Source organism: Amphibalanus amphitrite, unplaced genomic scaffold, assembly GCF_019059575.1.
Source record: "Amphibalanus amphitrite isolate SeventyFive unplaced genomic scaffold, NRLGWU_Aamphi_draft 000051F_arrow, whole genome shotgun sequence".
In the NCBI taxonomy this organism is placed as follows: domain Eukaryota; kingdom Metazoa; phylum Arthropoda; class Thecostraca; order Balanomorpha; family Balanidae; genus Amphibalanus; species Amphibalanus amphitrite.
Genome location: NW_024881547.1, coordinates 703445 through 723904, shown reverse-complemented (window position 1 = coordinate 723904; position 20460 = coordinate 703445). Strand labels below are relative to the sequence as shown.

Genomic DNA, 20460 nt, shown 5'->3' with positions numbered 1-20460 from the left:
CCCCGAATGACCTCTGTGACCTACCTGGGCGCGGTCGGTGCAGCGGATACCGCCCAGCAGCTCCAGACACGAGATGAGCGCCTGATCACCAGTCAGAGCAGAGGTTTGCAGGCGGGCCTCACACTCGGCCTTTCGTTCGGTGTTCACCAGGAGCTGCCGGGAGAGCAGCAGGCCGCCGTCTAGAGAAAGAGAGAGAGGGGAGGGGTCAGGTAAAAATAGAGGCTAAGCCTCGATCTTGAGATATGAAGAAATAAAAGCCAGGGGACCCAGGACCCAGTGTGAGACGATTACAGGTCGGAGAGCCCGTACCTACATCGGCTGCAATCATATCATGACGTCTCTTCACCGAACTAGCATAACGACCATCATTTTGCTGGATATGTGACATCAGTAAATGACATCAGCAGCCGATGGCATGCAGCAATCACGGTGATACACTGTGAGAACTCGAAACTCCGTATAAACGATGGTGACGTCGGGGTCTGAGCACTGAACCACTCATACAAACTCGGAACTCCTCGTTTATGCCGTCACGTAGATCACCTTTCTCCATCCCACAGCGTCGAGAGCAAATGAAAGACAGGTGGCCAAGAGTAATATTTCCCAGATGACGCCCACGTTAACTACATTTCTCTTCGCCGGCACCATGATTTAGTGCCAACACATGTCCGTGTGCCAACTCCCGCAAACGTGAGAGAAAGTACTAATAGGTATACGGAAAACTTTTGTCGAGATTCGAATGCAAACACAATATGTGAATCCATAAGGAAGGCGCCCAGCATGTGATAGAAGCGCTAAACATCCCGTAAAGTTCCGTAAAAAAGAGAAACCATTGATTTCAAAACAGGACGTAGCCGTCCAAAACCAGCCGTATCTCAACTACAGCAGCTCAGCGGTCACTCAGTCTTGAGACATCTGTGTTACGAGACGGCCATAGCTCGACGGATTATCCGGGCAGGATCTAGTCACCGTTACACGGAGCGAGGCCAGACTTAAGTCCCATCCACTCCGATCAAAGCAAACCGGCGACCGGCCGAATCAACAGACAAACAGAGTCAGAGTCCAGCGGACTCTATACCCATCCCTCCCCTTCGCTTCAAACAACCAGGAACCCTGGACATATCTCCTGCTCACAGACATACCGACTATCACATCCAGTCACAGTAGGGACCGGTGTCTCGTCCCCTAGTGGGGGAAGGGACACCCACAGGACATACCCAGCGGTTCTGTTCGCTTCAGTGGCGTGTCGACCCCGTACGACACCTAACCTGATGACTCGGTCCACCGCACACGCCGATTTGGCAACCGTTGTCAGATCTGGTCAGGCAGGGACACCGCCCGACGCCTTGACCCCATTGCAGGAGTCGCGAAGAATGAGATTATGCGACAGGGCGCTGCTTACCGCTCGGCTAAGCGCGACGGGTCGTGATCAATACGCTAGGGTTACAATCTATAGTCGACTTATATATCGACAGGCTTGGATTTTCGTGTCCTGTATCATCGTCGTATTTCTTTTTTTTTCAATTTGGCGTTAAAACAACGAATGCAGCCCATATTGTTAATTCCAATAGTGTGACAGATTTGAAGCTATGCAAAACCAAACGTGCGCAATGCGTCGGCCTATCATCAATCATCGGCAAAATTTATCATATTTCATTTCTGGTCAAGAATATCATTCATGAGCCACTGACAAAGCTGTCAGTACTTCATCCACCGCCCTACCGGCACCTTTCATACCCAGCCCCAGCGGACCGTGGGCACCCGCGGCCGACGACCCGGCCCGCCTCCATTATGGCTCCTGAGTCCCGACCGTCCCAACAGCGGCTCCACAACCCATCCAGCGGCTCCTCACCGCCCGACCGCACGGCGACGGGCTCCCGGCCGCTCCCGGTCGCTCCCGATCGGCACGACGGCCCACCAGCTCAGCGGTCGACCGCGGGCCGGCGCCGGCACCGGCCGGCCGGCAGGGTCACTGGCCTTCACCGCGGCCGCTCCCAGCACTGCGGCTGTTCCGCCGCCGCGACCCGAAAACGAGGAGCAGCACCGCACAAACAAGGGACGGGTATCGCGGAGCGGTCCCGCGCTCTGGGTCTGGTCGGTTCAGCCCGAATGGTAGTCGAGGAGAGTGTAACAACCATGAAATACGCTTATATCTGGATAAAAATAGCCGGGATCCGCACCCTCTGGATTAGCTAAATACGTACGCCTGCAACCTACAGGTTTCATCATTTGAGGTAGCGCATGCTTTGCACTTCCAACTAAAACCGGAAAGTTGATCAACTAGCAAAGAAAAAGTAACACCGTCAATACCTGCCAACCATTTTTCCGCACAAATATCCAAACACAATAGAAAACACTACAGTCCATACAAACACCACCAACTCCTCCGTCGGAAATCGATCCCACGCTGCCGTCACACGGTACTCACCGAGCCTGCACGAGTCCTGTTGGCGCGCGCCGAGGAGCACATCCGTGCTGACGCTGAGGTCCTCGGCCAACTCCTTCAGCCGATAGCCGCGCACGTACGTGTTGTCGCGCACGATGAAGAAGAAGTCGTACATGTTGCCGAAGTGGCTGGCCACGTACTCGGCCGTCCGCATCGGAAGGTTGTCCGTGCCGTCCTGAGGGAAAGGGAAGAGGAAGCGTTAATAGAAGGGTTTTACGGTGGGGTCAAGGCGGGAGTTATGTTGAGGGGATGACAGGTGGGGTTAGATGCAGCAGGAGCGAATTGGATAAATAAGACCGACGGCTGAATACTTAAGCCATTCAACTGCATAGAAAGGTGAAGTGAAACCCTCACAAAGCATCAATCATAGCATCCCGATGGCAGTACCGCTAAGCACAAACTCTGCTCTAAAATATAGCATCGTCACAGCATTGCCAGCCGTGCCCCAGCGCTCCACAGCCCCCGATATGCACAATACGCGCCGACTATAGCTGCCGTGAAAGCGGGCCACGGCCACTGTCGGTCACTGTGTCGGACAAAACAGGCGGCGTCGGCCGTCGTTTCAAAGGAACTCGACATTGGTGACGCTCCGGCAAATCGTGCGAGGGATGGTCCGTCAATGCACGCTTTCAGTGACTTACTATAAGAGACGTTCCTGCACTTGTGCATCATCAGTGGAGAGCTCAGTTATAGCATGCCATCAGTGATATACCATCAGAACCACCATGTATTACCATAACGTCAGTGCTACCACCACATGCGACGTCAGTGACGTTTCTATGTGGCACGCCATTAATGACGCATCATCAATAAATTACCATCAGTGGCATACCATCAGCACTCAGCAGTGCTATCGATATCTATCACCTCCCACGCACGGCGCTGCTCCCATGTCAAACCTAGCCGGTCCTGTCGACCAGGCGACAGCTATCACACAGTTATATAAATCACCCCCAATCAGAAAACAGAATACCATCGACGCCGCCATCTTTGTGCCGATGACGTACAGTGGAGGATCGTGGAATCTTTATGGCAGGTATATAGGCACCGATTATCAGTTCTCAACGGTCGTGGTGACGCTGATGACCTCAACGCTGACGTCAAGCTAGGGGATGAATTGAAGGACGAAGTCCAGGAGAATTCGTGGGGTGGCTGACGGAATTTCATATCGAAGGTTGGCCGTCTCGGCTCGGAATTTGTGGCCGGGTTGAGGTGGAGTGATGGGGGTGCGGGGGAGGCTCCTAATTCCTGCGGGGGAGGGTCCTAATCCCAGACGGAATTAACATTAGTCGTCTGAAGTGAGGCTACCTTGCAGAAGAGAAAAATGTGAGGGCTAGTAACGGTACTGTAGTCCAACGGGACATGTCTTATTTTCATTCCAGATGACACCGTTTATCTAAAGTCACGGATTGGCAGCAAGGTATCAAGGACTGCGTGGAAAAATTCGCGTATTTATGCTCAAATAATGAACCTTATGGTGATCCGTTAGGAAAGCATCGATGAATCCGTTATACAGACTGAGAGGAAAACTTAGATACGGCGTTTCAGTAAACAATACCTAAACGGTGCCAGGTTCGTAGCGTTATGCTGAGCTGATGACCAGCGACAAACCAAATGAGAAACCATATATTCGGCGTCTTTGAGCAGAATTTACTGACTCTGATTACTAAGGAAATTCATTTTTACACAACTGAGCCTTCTTCAGAAGACAGTCGCTCGCAATACAGACAGACACGATGACAAGAAATAGTCCGGACTGTTGTAATGGCCCTGCCATTTAGTGTGCTAGTCAAGATAGTGTTTAGTGTGAGGATACAGCACAAAGACCACTTCAATGTAACACTCATCCTCCCAAAGCCCCTAGCCTCTCCAGGGGGCATCCGAAGAACGGGGACGATAAAGCAACAAAACTCACGGATCCGTGTTATTTGGTCTACTGAGAACACGCGTATGCATTATGGATTGAGCTTACTCCAGAAAAGAGCATTGCTGCTGGCAAATAATAAGTAGCAGGGAATCCATATTAGTGCGAAGTGAACATGCATTGAATCGATTCTTCTCCAAACATTGCCAACAAATCGAATCGGAAGTCGAGCAAAGTCCCATTTAAAATCTCGATTCTCGAGACAATTCGCATACGTTAGATAAAAGTTTTTTTTTTTTTTTTGCAGGTCACGACGAGTGTCTCAGTAAGTATCCTGTTCAGTGTTCATTACACACTCCTAATTCCACGCCCCGCCAACCTACCTCCTGCGGGAAGATGACGACATTGTGCAGGTTCTTGGGCAGCTCCGTGTCGGGATCACCGATCATGTAGAACCCGATGGAGGACGTGATGTGCGCCAGCGTGTGGTTGATGTAGGTGGCCTCCCGCTGCACGGTCTCTGGAGAGGTCAGTACCGCCACGTACAGCTTCTGGTGCGTGCCCAGCTCCTGAGAGTAGAACCGCGGCCGCGGGATCTTCCCCTCTGTAGAGAGAGGAGAGGGAAAGCTGGATGATGGGAAGCTACATCTGAACGAGTTATATGGTTGACAGATTTGTCACAAAGCTTGACACTTGACATTGCTGACTGTTCATATGTATTGTCAAAACCAGTATAGCGCCTTTTGGGGCGACTAACGGAGCGAGCGAGGGGGTGAGTCTTGCACGTGCGAAATTTCGAGGGGTACCTCCAACTGACTTGTGCACGGCACCCTACTGACCGGTCTCTAGCGATGTGCCAAATTTGAGCACAATCGGCCCAGCCGTTCTCGAGATCTGGAAGCGGCACCCTGCACGTGCGCACGTGCAAAATGGGTCCCAACTGACTTGTGCACGGCACCCTACTAACTGGTCCCTAACCGTGTACCAAATTTGAGCGGCATCGGTCCAGCCGTTCTCGAGATCTGGAAACGACCCCTGCACGTGCGCACGTGCAGCAGCACCCCAACTCTGGCACATTGATATGCAGTGCCTAGTAGGTGCCTACCTACATGCCAACTTTCAGCGCAATCGGCCAAGTAGTTACCGAGATATTGCAACAATTACTAAACTGGCACCTCTTCGTTTTGCACGTGGCACGTGCATAAGGGGTCACCCACATGCATCGAGGATAGTCTAATACTTGGGAGAAGGAATGAAGCTACCCTACAAAAATTACCGCATGTAAATCGGTCAAGTGGTTGCTGAGATATAAGCCTCGCAAAAGCGTCCGCACGGCCGGCCGGCCGGCCGGCCGCTCATACTCAGAAATCGGATATATTATACCAGTATAGCGCCTTTTGGGGCGACTAACGGAGCGAGCGAGAGGGTGAGCCTTGCACGTGCGAAATTTCGAGGGGGTACCTCCAACTGACTTGTGCACGGCACCCTACTGACCGGTTTCTAGCGATGTGCCAAATTTGAGCACAATCGGCCCAGCCGTTCTCGAGATCTGGGAGCGGCACCCTGCACGTGCGCACGTGCAAAATGGGTCCCGACTGGCTTTTGCACGGCACCCTACTAACCGGTCCCTAACTGTGTACCAAATTTGAGCGCAATCGGTCCAGCCGTTCTCGAGATCTGGAAACGACCTCTGCACGTGCGCACGTGCAGCGGCACCCCAACTCTGGCACATGGATATGCAGTGCCTAGTGGGTGCCTACCTACATGCCAACTTTCAGCGCAATCGGCCAAGTAGTTACCGAAATATTGCAACAATTGCAAAACTGACACCTCTTCGTTTTGCACGTGGCACGTGCATAAGGGGTCACCCACATGCATCGGGAATAGTCCAATACTTGGTAGAAGGAATGAAGCTACCCTATAAAAATTACCGCGTGTAAATCGGTCAAGTGGTTGCTGAGATATAAGCCTCGCAAAAGCGTCCGCACGGCCGGCCGGCCGGCCGGCCGCTCATACTCAGAAATTTCCGTTATTCTACGTAAGACTCCGCTCGCTTCGCTCGCTCCGTAAAAAGAGAAGTTGTCGGTCTGTCTGTAACAACCAAAAAGCGTCATCCACATCTGGGTGTCTTGCGCCGGAACGGCGCCATGTAGGAGCGTGCAATTTGGCAGGCACCAAGCGTGGTCAAATCGAACAATCGTATTAAAATCTGGGTGCGATCCGACCAGGGGTGCGTCTCTGGCAGGGTCGCGAGCACGAGGCACGCTCGCCATTGGTTTAACACGGGGCGCGAAAAATGGCGATATTGGCCGAAATCGGTGCGACGCCTGCTCCTTTCCGGGCTTATATCTTGACGACCGGTGGTCACAGCGACACGCGGTTGCCACCGATCGATAGAGGAGAGCTAAAGCTAGCGTATTGTTATGATTTTATAACGTTGGTCGCGTCACGTGCAAATCAGGAACCATTGTTGTGAAAAAAATGACCGATTTCGTGCCTCGTGGAGGAAAAATCGGTGCCGTTTGAAAACGGTTTGACCGAATGAAATCGGTGTGGTACCATTTTTTAGGTAATTACACGTGTGATACAATGAATGAAAAGAAAAAGTGATTGTTGCTACCACTTCCTTAATAATGAGAAATTTATTTGAAAATTTGATGCGCGGAGAGTGCGCTGTCCTTTACAACACGATAACGTATTGAAAACGTTGAAAATTGACCATGAAACACACATATTCGGATAGCGCATTCTTTTCTGATCAATATCCACCCAAAATATTATCAAAAAGTCAATAAACTTCCGTAAAAATGACTCAGGCATACCACCGTGTTTTGTTAACGTTAGACATATTTTCCGATGAAATCCGATCGATGGCTTATAGCCGGCATGTCATTAAACTTTTGCCAATCAGTCAGCACGGCATAGGCTACAAGGCACCGCTGGCTTAAGGATATCGCCAAACCCTTGAAAATTGTACTTGCATATAACTCAGTCGTTTCTGGGCCGATTGCGCTGAAACTTGGACTTTCGGCAGGCAGGGCACTCACCAAGCGATGTAGGGTCATGTGTCACAGGTGGGGTGGACTCATGCATGTGCGCACGTGAGGGGGTCTGCTTCTACATCTGATGAGCCCCTGGGTCTATTTCAATCAAATTTTGTACACTGTTAGGGACAATTTAGACAGGTGGCTCACATAAGTGATCTGGAGTTTATTAAGCGCGTGCGCACGTGCAGGGCCCATTTATACATATCTCAAGAACAGGTAGGACGATAGCATTCAAATTTGGTAAACCTCCTCGGTCAAGTATGAGTGGGGCATGAGTATGCCGGCTATAGGTAGGATACGATTTGGGAAGGGTAGGGTATTGGTAGGGTAGGGTAGGGTAGGGTAGGGTAGGGTAGGGTAGGGTATTGTATGGGCAGGGTATTGTATAGGATAGAGGTAGTTTTGGGTATGGGTAGGATAGGGTAGAGGTAGGTTTGCCGTTTGGGTAGGGTAGGGTAAAGTTGGGTATGATAGGGTAAAGTTCGGTATGGTAGGGTATAAGGTAATCGTAGGGTAGGGTATGGATAGGGTATGGGTAGGACTAGGGTATGGGTAGGGTATGTATATTGGTAGGGTAGGGTAGGGCCTTTTGCGGCTTTTCCGATTGGCGGCGGTTAGGCGTGCGATGTGGGCGGTTTCCTTTGTTGCGGCGTTTGCGGCGTTTTGCGGTTGGTGGCGGGCAGGCGTGCGATGCGGGCGGTTTTTTGCGGCGGTGTTTGCGTTTTTGCGGTGTTTGAGTTTATCGGCACGCGTTCGTTTTTTGCGGCGTTTTGCGGTTGGCGGCGGGCAGACGTGCGATGCGGGTGTTTTTTTGCGGCGGTGTTTGTGTTTGGTGGCGGTTTTGAAAATTTGAAAATTATCGCAAAAAAGTGGGGTCTCAAGGGGTTTGACGTCCATAGTAGTCGGATATATTATAAAAGAGAAGTTGTCGGTCTGTACGTCTGTGTGTCACAAAAGAAAAGTGTCATCCACATCTGGGTGTCTTGCGCCGGAACGGCGCCATGTAGGAGCGTGAAATTTGGCAGTCGACATGCGCGGTCAAATCGAACGATCGTATCAAAATTTGGGCGCAATCCGACCAGGGGTGCGTCTCTGGCAGGGTCGCGAGCACGAGCCACGCTCGCCATTGGTTTAGCACGGGGCGCGAAAAACGGCGACATCGGCCGAAATCGGTCCGACGCGTGCTCCTTTCCGGGCTTATATCTTGACGACCAGTTGTCACAGCGACACGCGGTTGCCACCGATCGATAGAGGAGAGATGAAGCTAGCGTATTGATATGGTTTTATAACGTTGGGCGCAGCACGTGCACATCAGGACCAATTGTTGTGAAAAAATGACCGATTTCGTGCATCGTGGAAGAAAAATCGGTGCCGTTTGAAAACGGTTTGGCCGAATGAAATCGGTGTGGTACCATTTTTTAGGTAAATATATGAGAAAATGGATGATGGTAAACAAAAAGTGATTATGTCTACCATTTCTTCAATAATGTAAAATTCATTTGAAAGTTTGATGCGCGCCGAGTGCGCTGTCCTTTACAACACGATATCGTATTGAAAACGTTGAAAATTGACCATGAAACACACATATTCGGATAGCGCATTCTTTTCTGATCAATATCCACCCAAAATATTATCAAAAAGTCAATAAACTTCCGTGAAAATGACTCAGGCATGCCACCGTGTTTTGTTAACGTTAGACATATTTTCCGATGAAATCCGATCGATGGCTTATAGCCGGCATGTCTTTAAACATTTGACCATCAGTCAGCACGGCATAGGCTGCAAGGCACCGCCCGCTTAGGGATATCGCCAAACCCTTGAAAATTGTACTTGCATATAACTCAGCCGTTTCTGGGCCGATTGCGCTGAAACTTGGACTGTCGACAGGCAGGGCACTCACCAAGCGATGTAGGGTCATGTGTCACAGGTGGGGTGGACTCATGCACGTGCGCACGTGTGGGGGTCTGCTTCTACATCTGATGAATCCCTGGGTCGATTTCAATCAAATTTTTGTACACTGTTAGGGACAATTTAGACAGATGGCTAACATAAGTCATCTGGAGTGTCAGTAAGCGCATGCGCACGTGCAGGGGTCCATTTATATATCTCAAGAACAGGTAGGACAATAGCACTCAAATTTGGTAAATCTCCTCAGTCAAGTATGAGTAGGTACATATGCCGGGTATAGGTAGGGTACGGTATGGGAAGGGTAGGGTTTGGGTAGGAATAGGGTATGGGTAGGGTATGTATATTGGTAGGGTAGGGTAGGGCCTTTTGCGGCTTTTTCGATTGGCGGCGGTTGGGCGTGCGATGCGGGCGGTTTCCTTTATTGCGGCGTTTGCGGCGTTTTGCGGTTGGCGGCGGGCAGGCGTGCGATGCGGGCGGTTTTTTGCGGCGGTGTTTGCGTTTTTGCGGTGATTGCGATTGTCGGCGGGCGGCCGTTTTTTTGCGGAGTTTTGCGGTTGGCGGCGGGCAGGCGTGCGATGCGGGCGGTTTTTTGCGGCGGTGTTTGCGTTTTTTGGTGTTTGAGTTTGTCGGCGGGCGGCCGCTTTTTTGGCGGCGTTTTGCGATTGGCGGCGGGCAGGCGTGCGATGCGGGCGGTTTTTTGCGGCGGTGTTTGAGTTTGGCGGCGGGCGGGCGGGCGATGCGGGCGGTTTTGATTTGTTTGCGGCATTTTTGCGTTATTTGCGGTTTGCGGCGGGCGGGCGATTTTTTATTTGTTTTAATTTATTGCGACGTTTGCGTTGGCGTTTCGGGCGTGCGTTTTGCGCGTTTTGCGTTTTGGGGCGGGCGGGCGCTTTTTTGTTTCCTTTTTACGGTGTTTGCGTTTGGAGCGAGCGGGCGCTTTTTGCGGTGTTTGTGTTTGGTGGCGGGCGGGCGATTTTTAGGCGTTTTCGGTTGGCGGTTAGCGTGCGTGCGATGCGGACGGTTTTTAGGCGTTTTTGCGTCGGCATTTCGGGCGTGCCTTTGGCGCATTTTGCGGTTTTAGCGTTTGGCGGCGAGCGGCCGTTTTTTCGAGGATTTTGCGGTTGGCGGCGGGCGGGCGTGCGATGCGGGCGGTTTTCATTTTTGCAGCGTTTGCGGTTGGCGGCGGGCGGGCGCGCGATGCCAGCGGTTTTTTATTTTTTTGCGCCGTTTGCGGTGTTGTTTGCGGTTGGAGGCGGTCGTTTTCATTTTTGCGGCGTTTGCGGTTGGCGGCGGGCGGGCGTGTTTTTTTTTTAAATAATTCAATGTCCAAACTTTTACATCCGTAGTGCTCCTCGAAGAGCCATACCTACCTACTATACAATTAAATAAAGTTAACCATCAAACCCAACCCTACTTATATAAACATACAAACCAAACTAATGGCCCCATCAACAGTATCTATCCAAACGTACAGTTATCGCGTAAACCTGTTTTCTAGTCTATATTATGAATTATAAGTCGTCCGTCCAATCTCCATCCGTGTGTCATGACTTATGTGTCTTATTGCGCCTGAAAGGCGCCGCGTATCGACGTGAAATTTGGCATGCCGAATCTGTGGGCGTGGGCGGCCTTTGTATTAAAATTTGGACGCGATCGGGCCAGGGGTGCGCCGTCAGCACGTGCAAAAGGGCGCTCTCATAGGGATAGCATGGTGTCGGCGAGAGCGGCGGTCGGCCGAAAATCGGGCCGACACGGCTCACTTTCCGGCTTGATATCTCGGCAACGGGTGATTGCAGCGAGAAGCGGTTGCCACCAATGGATAGAGGAGAGATGGGCCTAGCGTATTGATATGGTTTCATAGTATAGCACGCGTCACGTGCAAGGCAGCACCCCCAGTTGTGAAAACATGACCGATTTCGTGCATTGTGACGGGAAAATCGATGCCGCTGGAAAACGGCTTGACGGAATGGAATCGGTGTGGTGCCATTTTCCAGGCAAATGTACGTGTCATCAGAGGATAGCAGATAAAAAGTGATGATCCGTACCATTTCTTTAATAATGAAAAATTGATTTGAAAATTTGATTCGCGCGGAGCGCGGTGTTCTTTACAACATCAAAACGTATTTAAAACGCTAATCAATGGCTATGAAACCTACATATTCGGAAAGAGCATTCTTTTCTGACCAATATCCATCCAAAATATTATCGAAAAGTCAATAAACTTTCGTGAAAATGACTCAAACATACGGCCGTGTTTTGTTAACGTTACAGGTATTTTTCGACAAAATCCGATCGATGGCTTATGGCCGGCAGGTCATACAACTTTTGACAATAGCTATCAAAGCATGGGCTGCAATGCACCGCCCGCCCAGCGGAATCCCAAATACTTGAAATAAGTGCTAACCAGTAAACAGTACATTTGTGTACTAGGAATAACTCAGCAGCTACTGGGCCGATTGGACTGAAACTTGGACTGTGGGTGGAGGGGGCTATAACCTGGCGATGCATGGTCATTTGTGACAGGTAGGGTGGATCGATTGCACGTGCGCACGTGAGGGGTCCATTTATACATCTCAAGAACGGCTGGGCCGATTTCGCTCAAATTTTGTACACTGATAGCGACAATTTAGAAAGGTGGCTGGCACAAGTCATCTGGAGTCTCAGTTTGCGCGTGCGCACGTGCGGTGGGCCAGTTTTATATCTCAAGAACTGCTGGGCCGATTGCGCTCAAATTTGGTACGTAACTTTAATCGAGGATGAGAAGGGTAACTATATGTGTTATCAGTAAGGTAGGGTATGGGTAGGTTAGGGTAGGGTAGGGTGGGTTTGAGTTCAATAAAGGCAAACCATGAGAAAGGCTCTAACAACCCGCAACCAGCACCAGCATAACATGCCGTTCAAACAAATATCCAACTCCGACAAAATAAGACAAAAAAATATCATAAGTTCCCACACCCAAACTCAAAACGCACAGTTATAGCGCAAAACATGCCATCTAGTCGGATATATTATAAAAGAGAAGTTGTCGGTCTGTACGTCTGTACGTAACAATCGCAAAGTGTCATCCACTTCTGGGTGTCTTGCGCCGGAACGGCGCCATGTAGGAGCGTAAAATTTGGCAGGCACCGAGCGTGGTCAAATCGAACGATCGTATCAAAATCTGGGCGCAATCCGACCAGGGGTGCGTCTCTGACAGGGTCGCGAGCACGAGGCACGCTCGCCATTGGTTTAGCACGGGGCGCGAAAAATGGCGATATTGGCCGAAATCGGTGCGACGCGTGCTCCTTCCCTGGCTTATATCTTGACGACCGGTGGTCACAGCGACACGCGGTTGCCACCGATCGATAGAGGAGAGATAAAGCTAGCGTATTGATAAGGTTTTATAACGTTGGTCGCGTCACGTGCACATCAGGACCAATTGTTGTGAAAAAATGGCCGATTTCGTGCCTCGTGGAGGAAAAATCGGTGCCGTTTGAAAACGGTTTGACCGAATGAAATCGGTGTGGTACCATTTTTTAGGTAATTATATGAGAAAATGGATGATGGTAAACAAAAAGTGATTATGTCTACCATTTCCTTAATAATGTAAAATTCATTTGAAAGGTTGATGCGCGCCGGGTGCGCTGTCCTTAACAACATCATAACGTATCGAAAACGTTGAAAATTGACCATAAAACACACATATTCGGATAGCGCATTCTTTTGTGATCAATATCCACCCAAAATATTATCAAAAAGTCAATAAATTTCCGTGAAAATGACCCAGGCATACCACCGTGTTTCGTTAACGTTAGACATATTTTCCGATGAAATCCGATCGATGGCTTATAGCCGGCATGTCATTAAACATTTGACCATCAGTCAGCACGGCATAGGCTGCAAGGCACCGCCCGCTTAGGGATATCGCCAAACCCTTGAAAATTGTACTTGCATATAACTCAGCCGTTTCTGGGCCAATTGCACTGAAACTTGGACTGTCGGCAGGCAGGGCACTCACCAAGCGATGTAAGGTCATGTGTCACAGGTGGGGTGGACTCATGCACGTGCGCACGTGAGGGGGTCTGCTTCTACATCTGATGAATCCCTGGGTCGATTTCACTCAAATTTTGTACACTTTTGGGGACAACTTAGATAGGTGGCTCACATAAGTCATCTGGAGTCTCAGTAAGCGCGTGCGCACGTGCAGGGGTCCATTTATATACAAGACAAGACAATACAAGACAATACAAGACAATACAAGACCAGGTTAGACGATAGCACTCAAATTCGGTAAAACTCCTCGGTCAAGTATGAGTAGGGCATGAGTATGCCGGGTATAGGTAGGGTACGGTATGGGAAGGGTAGGGTAGGCTTTGGGTAGGGTAGGGTAGGGTAGGGTAGGGTAGGGTAGGTAGGATAGGGTACGTATGGGTAGGGTAGGGTAGGTTATTGTATGGGTAGTGTATAGGATAGATGTAGTTTTGGGTATGGGTAGGGTTAAGTATAGGTATGGTAAGGTATAGGGTAGAGGTGGGTTCGCCGTTTGGGTAGGGAAGGGTAAAGTTGGATATGCTAGGTTAAAGTTGGGTATGGTAGGGTATAAGGTAAACGTAGGGTAGGGTATGGGTAGGGTATGGGTAGGTTTAGGGTATGGGTAGGGTATGTATATTGGTAGGGTAGGGTAGGGCCTTTTGCGGCTTTTTCGGTTGGCGGCGGTTATACGTGCGATGCGGGCGGTTTCCTTTGTTGCGGCGTTTGCGGCGTTTTGCGGTTGGCGGCGGGCAGGCGTGCGATGCGGGCGGTTTTTTTGCGGCGGTGTTTGCGTTTTTGCGGTGTTTGCGTTTGTCGGCGGGCGGCCGTTTTTTTTGCGGCGTTTTGCGGTTGGCGGCGGGCAGGCGTGCGATGCGGGCGGTTTTTTTGCGGCGGTGTTTGTGTTTGGCGGCGGGCAGGCGGGCGATGCGGGCGGCTTTGATTTGTTTGCGGGGTTTTTGCGTTTTTTTGCGGTTTGCGACGGGGCGGCGATTTTTTATTTGTTTTAATTTATTGCGACGTTTCGGTTTGCGACGGGGCGGCGATTTTTTATTTGTTTTAATTTATTGCGACGTTTGCGTTGGCGTTTCGGGCGTGCGTTTTGCGCGTTTTGCATTTTGGCGGGCGGGCGATTTTTAGGCGTTTTCGGTTGGCGGTTAGCGTGCGTGCGATGCGGACGGTTTTTTAGGCGTTTTAAGTATTTTTTTTTGCGTTGGGCGGGCGATTGTTTATTTTTGCGACGCTTGCGTCGGCATTTCGGGCGTGCCTTTGGCGCATTTTGCGGTTTTAGCGTTTGGCGGCGAGCGGCCGTTTTTTTCGAGGCGTTTGCGGTTGGCGGCGGGCGGGCGTGCGATGCGGGCGGTTTTCATTTTTGCGGCGTTTGCGGTTAGCGGCGGGCGGGCACGCGATGCGGGCGGTTTTTATTTTTTGCGGCGTTTGCGGCGTTGTTTGCGGTTAGAGGCGGTCGTTTTTTATTTTTGCGGCGTTTGCGTTTGGCGGCGGGCGGGCGTGTTTTTTTTTAAGAATTCAAAGTCCAAACTTTGGGATCCGTAGTGCTCCTCGAAAAGCCATGCCTACCTACTATATGTACATTTAAATAAAGTAACTTTCAAACTCATCCCTACTTATATAAACATAGGTACATACCAAACAAATGGTCCCATCAACAATATCTATCCAAACGTACAGTTATCGCGTAAACCTGTATTCTAGTCGGATATATTATAAAAGAGAAGTTGTCGGTCTGTACGTCTGTGTGTCACAAAAGAAAAGTGTCATCCACATCTGGGTGTCTTGCGCCGGAACGGCGCCATCCAGGAGCGTGAAATTTGGCAGGCACCAAGCGTGGTCAAATCGAACGATGGTATTAAAATTTGGGCGCAATCCGACCAGGGGTGCGTCTCTGACAGGGTCGCGAGCACGAGGCACGCTCGCCATTGGTTTAACACGGGGCGCGAAAAATGGCGATATTGGCCGAAATCGGTCCGACGCGTGCTCCTTTCCGGGCTTATATCTTGACGACCGGTTGTCACAGCGACACGCGGTTGCCACCGATCGATAGAGGAGAGATAAAGCTAGCGTATTGATGTGGTTTTATAACGTTGGTCGCGTCACGTGCACATCAGGACCAATTGTTGTGAAAAAATGACCGATTTCGTGCCTCGTGGAGGAAAAATCGGTGCCGTTTGAAAACGGTTTGACCGAATGAATCGGTGTGGTACCATTTTTTAGGTAAATATATGAGAAAATGGATGATGGTAAACAAAAAGTGATTATGTCTACCATTTCCTTAAAAATGTAAAATTTATTTGAAAGGTTGATGCGCGCCGAGTGCGCTGTCGTTTACAACACGATAACGTATCGAAAACGTTGAAAATTGACCATGAAACACACATATTCGGATAGCGCATTCTTTTCTAATCAATATCCACCCAAAATATTATCAAAAAGTCAATAAACTTCCGTGAAAATGACTCAGGCATACCACCGTGTTTTGTTAACGTTAGACATATTTTCCGATGAAATCCGATCGATGGCTTATAGCCGGCATGTCATTAAACATTTGACCATCAGTCAGCACGGCATATAGGCTGCAAGGCACCGCCCGCTTAGGGATATTGCAAACCCTTGAAAATTGTGCTGGCATATAACTCAGCCGTTTCTGGGCCGATTGCGCTGAAACTTGGACTGTCGGCAGGCAGGGCACTCACCAAGCGATATAGGTCCATGTGTCACAGGTGGGGTGGACTCATGCACGTGAGCACGTGAGGGGGTCCGCTTCCACATCTGATGAAACCCTGGGTCGATTTCTATCAAATTGTGTACACTGTTAGGGACAATTTAGACAGGTGGCTCACATAAGTCATCTGGAGCCTCAGTAAGCGCGTGCGCACGTGCATTGGCCCATTTATATATCTCAAGAACAGGTAGGACGATAGCGTTCAGATTTGGTAAAACTCCTCTGTCAAGTATGAGCAGGTACATATGCCGGGTATAGGCAGGGTACGGTATGGGAAGGGTAGGGTATGGGTAGGGTAGGCTTTGGGTAGGGTAGGGTAGGGTAGGGTAGGGTAGGGTAGGGTAGGGTACGTATTGGTAGGGTAGAGTAGGGTACTAAAGGGCGGCGGATGGGCGTGCGATGCGGGCGGTTTCCTTTGTTGCGGCGTTTGCGGCCTTTTGCGGTTGGCGGCGGGCAGGCGTGCGATGCGGGCGGTTATTTGCGGCGGTGTTTTCGTTTTTGCGGTGTTTGCGTTTGTCGGCGGGCGGCCGTTTTTTGCGGCGTTTTGCGTTTGTCGGCGGGCAGGCGTGCGATGCGGGCGGTTTTCTGCGGCGGTGTTTGTGTTTGGCGGCGGGCGGGCGGGCGATGCGAGCGGTTTTGATTTGTTTGCGGTGTTTTTTGCGTTTTTTTTGCGGTTTGCGGCGGGCGGGCGATTTTTTGTTTCCTTTTTACGGTGTTTGCGTTTGGGGCGAGCAGGCGCTTTTTTACAGTGTTTGCGTTTGGTGGCGGGCGGGCGATTTTTTGGCGTTTTCGGTTGGCGGTTAGCGTGCGTGCAATGCGGACGTTTTTTAGGCGTTTTTGCGTTTTTTTTTTGCGTTGGGCGGGCGATTGTTTATTTTTGCGACGTTTGCGTTCGGGCGTGCCTTTGGCGCATTTTGTGGTTTTAGCGTTTGGCGGCGAGCGGCCGTTTTTTTCGAGGCGTTTGCGGTTGGCGGCGGGCGAGCGTGCGATGCGGTTGGTTTTCATTTTTGCGGCGTTTGCGGTTGGCGGCGGGCGGGCGCGCGATGCGGGCGGTTTTATTTTTTGCGGCGTTTGCGGTGTTTTTTTGCGGTTGGAGGCGGTCGTTTTTTATTTTTGCGGCGTTTGCGGTTGGCGGCGGGCGGCCGTGTTTTTTTTTTAATTCAATGTCCAAACTTTTGGATCCGTAGTGCTCCTCGAAAAGCCACACCCACCTATTACACAATTGAATAAAGTAACTATCAAACTCAACCCTACTTATATAAACATAAAAGTTTTGACAACCAAACTAATGGCCCCATCAACAATATATATCCAAACGTACAGTTATCGCGTAAACCTGTATTCTAGTCGGATATATTATAAAAGAGAAGTTGTCGGTCTGTACGTCTGTGTGTCACAAAAGAAAAGTGTCATCCACATCTGGGTGTCTTGCGCCGGAACGGCGCCATCCAGGAGCGTGAAATTTGGCAGGCACCAAGCGTGGTCAAATCGAACGATGGTATTAAAATTTGGGCGCAATCCGACCAGGGGTGCGTCTCTGACAGGGTCGCGAGCACGAGGCACGCTCGCCATTGGTTTAACACGGGGCGCGAAAAATGGCGATATTGGCCGAAATCGGTCCGACGCGTGCTCCTTTCCGGGCTTATATCTTGACGACCGGTTGTCACAGCGACACGCGGTTGCCACCGATCGATAGAGGAGAGATAAAGCTAGCGTATTGATGTGGTTTTATAACGTTGGTCGCGTCACGTGCACATCAGGACCAATTGTTGTGAAAAAATGACCGATTTCGTGCCTCGTGGAGGAAAAATCGGTGCCGTTTGAAAACGGTTTGACCGAATGAAATCGGTGTGGTACCATTTTTAGGTAAATATATGAGAAAATGGATGATGGTAAACAAAAAGTGATTATGTCTACCATTTCCTTAAAAATGTAAAATTTATTTGAAAGGTTGATGCGCGCCGAGTGCGCTGTCGTTTACAACACGATAACGTATCGAAAACGTTGAAAATTGACCATGAAACACACATATTCGGATAGCGCATTCTTTTCTAATCAATATCCACCCAAAATATTATCAAAAAGTCAATAAACTTCCGTGAAAATGACTCAGGCATACCACCGTGTTTTGTTAACGTTAGACATATTTTCCGATGAAATCCGATCGATGGCTTATAGCCGGCATGTCATTAAACATTTGACCATCAGTCAGCACGGCATATAGGCTGCAAGGCACCGCCCGCTTAGGGATATTGCAAACCCTTGAAAATTGTGCTGGCATATAACTCAGCCGTTTCTGGGCCGATTGCGCTGAAACTTGGACTGTCGGCAGGCAGGGCACTCACCAAGCGATATAGGTCCATGTGTCACAGGTGGGGTGGACTCATGCACGTGAGCACGTGAGGGGGTCCGCTTCCACATCTGATGAAACCCTGGGTCGATTTCTATCAAATTGTGTACACTGTTAGGGACAATTTAGACAGGTGGCTCACATAAGTCATCTGGAGCCTCAGTAAGCGCGTGCGCACGTGCATTGGCCCATTTATATATCTCAAGAACAGGTAGGACGATAGCGTTCAGATTTGGTAAAACTCCTCTGTCAAGTATGAGCAGGTACATATGCCGGGTATAGGCAGGGTACGGTATGGGAAGGGTAGGGTATGGGTAGGGTAGGCTTTGGGTAGGGTAGGGTAGGGTAGGGTAGGGTAGGGTAGGGTAGGGTACGTATTGGTAGGGTAGAGTAGGGTACTAAAGGGCGGCGGATGGGCGTGCGATGCGGGCGGTTTCCTTTGTTGCGGCGTTTGCGGCCTTTTGCGGTTGGCGGCGGGCAGGCGTGCGATGCGGGCGGTTATTTGCGGCGGTGTTTTCGTTTTTGCGGTGTTTGCGTTTGTCGGCGGGCGGCCGTTTTTGCGGCGTTTTGCGTTTGTCGGCGGGCAGGCGTGCGATGCGGGCGGTTTTCTGCGGCGGTGTTTGTGTTTGGCGGCGGGCGGGCGGGCGATGCGAGCGGTTTTGATTTGTTTGCGGTGTTTTTTGCGTTTTTTTGCGGTTTGCGGCGGGCGGGCGATTTTTTGTTTCCTTTTTACGGTGTTTGCGTTTGGGGCGAGCAGGCGCTTTTTTACAGTGTTTGCGTTTGGTGGCGGGCGGGCGATTTTTTGGCGTTTTCGGTTGGCGGTTAGCGTGCGTGCAATGCGGACGTTTTTTAGGCGTTTTTGCGTTTTTTTTTTGCGTTGGGCGGGCGATTGTTTATTTTTTGCGACGTTTGCGTTCGGGCGTGCCTTTGGCGCATTTTGTGGTTTTAGCGTTTGGCGGCGAGCGGCCGTTTTTTCGAGGCGTTTGCGGTTGGCGGCGGGCGAGCGTGCGATGCGGTTGGTTTTCATTTTTGCGGCGTTTGCGGTTGGCGGCGGGCGGGCGCGCGATGCGGGCGGTTTTTATTTTTTGCGGCGTTTGCGGTGTTTTTTTGCGGTTGGAGGCGGTCGTTTTTTATTTTTGCGGCGTTTGCGGTTGGCGGCGGGCGGCCGTGTTTTTTTTTTTAATTCAATGTCCAAACTTTTGGATCCGTAGTGCTCCTCGAAAAGCCACACCCACCTATTACACAATTGAATAAAGTAACTATCAAACTCAACCCTACTTATATAAACATAAAAGTTTTGACAACCAAACTAATGGCCCCATCAACAATATATATCCAAACGTACAGTTATCGCGTAAACCTGTATTCTAGTCGGATATATTATAAAAGAGAAGTTGTCGGTCTGTACGTCTGTGTGTCACAAACGAAAAGTGTCATCCACATCTGGGTGTCTTGCGCCGGAACGGCGCCATGTAGGGGAGTGAAATTTGGCAGGCACCAAGCGTGGTCAAATCGAACGATCGTATTAAAATTTGGGGGCAATCCGACCAGGGGTGCGTCTCTGACAGGGTCGCGAGCACGAGGCACGTTCGCCATTGGTTTAGCACGGGGCGCGAAAAATGGCGATATTGGCCGAAATCGGTGCGACGCGTGCTCCTTCCCTGGCTTATATCTTGACGACCGGTGGTCGCAGCGACACGCGGTTGCCACCGATCGATAGAGGAGAGATAAGCTAGCGTATTGATATGGTTTTATAACGTTGGTCGCGTCACGTGCACATCAGGACCAATTGTTGTGAAAAAATGGCCGATTTCGTGCCTCGTGGAGGAAAAATCGGTGCCGTTTGAAAACGGTTTGACCGAATGAAATCGGTGTGGTACCATTTTTTAGGTAATTGCACGTGTGATGCAATGAATGAAAAGAAAAAGTAATTGTTGCTACCATTTCCTTAATAATGTAAAATTCATTTGAAAGTTTGACGCGCGCGGAATGCGCTGTCCTTTACAACACGATAACGTATTGAAAACGTTGAAAATTGACCATGAAACACACATATTCGGATAGGGCATTCTTTTCTCATCAATATCCACCCAAAAT

At 50.2% G+C, this 20460-nt stretch overlaps 1 protein-coding gene across 1 annotated transcript in view; it reads right to left on the bottom strand.

Moving 5' to 3' along the window:
• Positions 1–20460, bottom strand: part of LOC122377814 (chondroitin sulfate synthase 2-like) — a 63370-nt gene that overhangs the window by 9276 nt on the left and 33634 nt on the right. The window contains exons 3-5 of the mRNA XM_043358259.1: positions 4694–4914; positions 2429–2621; positions 25–179 (exon numbers count right to left, since the gene is read on the bottom strand). Coding sequence (XP_043214194.1) covers positions 25–179; positions 2429–2621; positions 4694–4914 — 569 coding nt within the window. The remainder of the gene's footprint in view (positions 1–24; positions 180–2428; positions 2622–4693; positions 4915–20460) is intronic.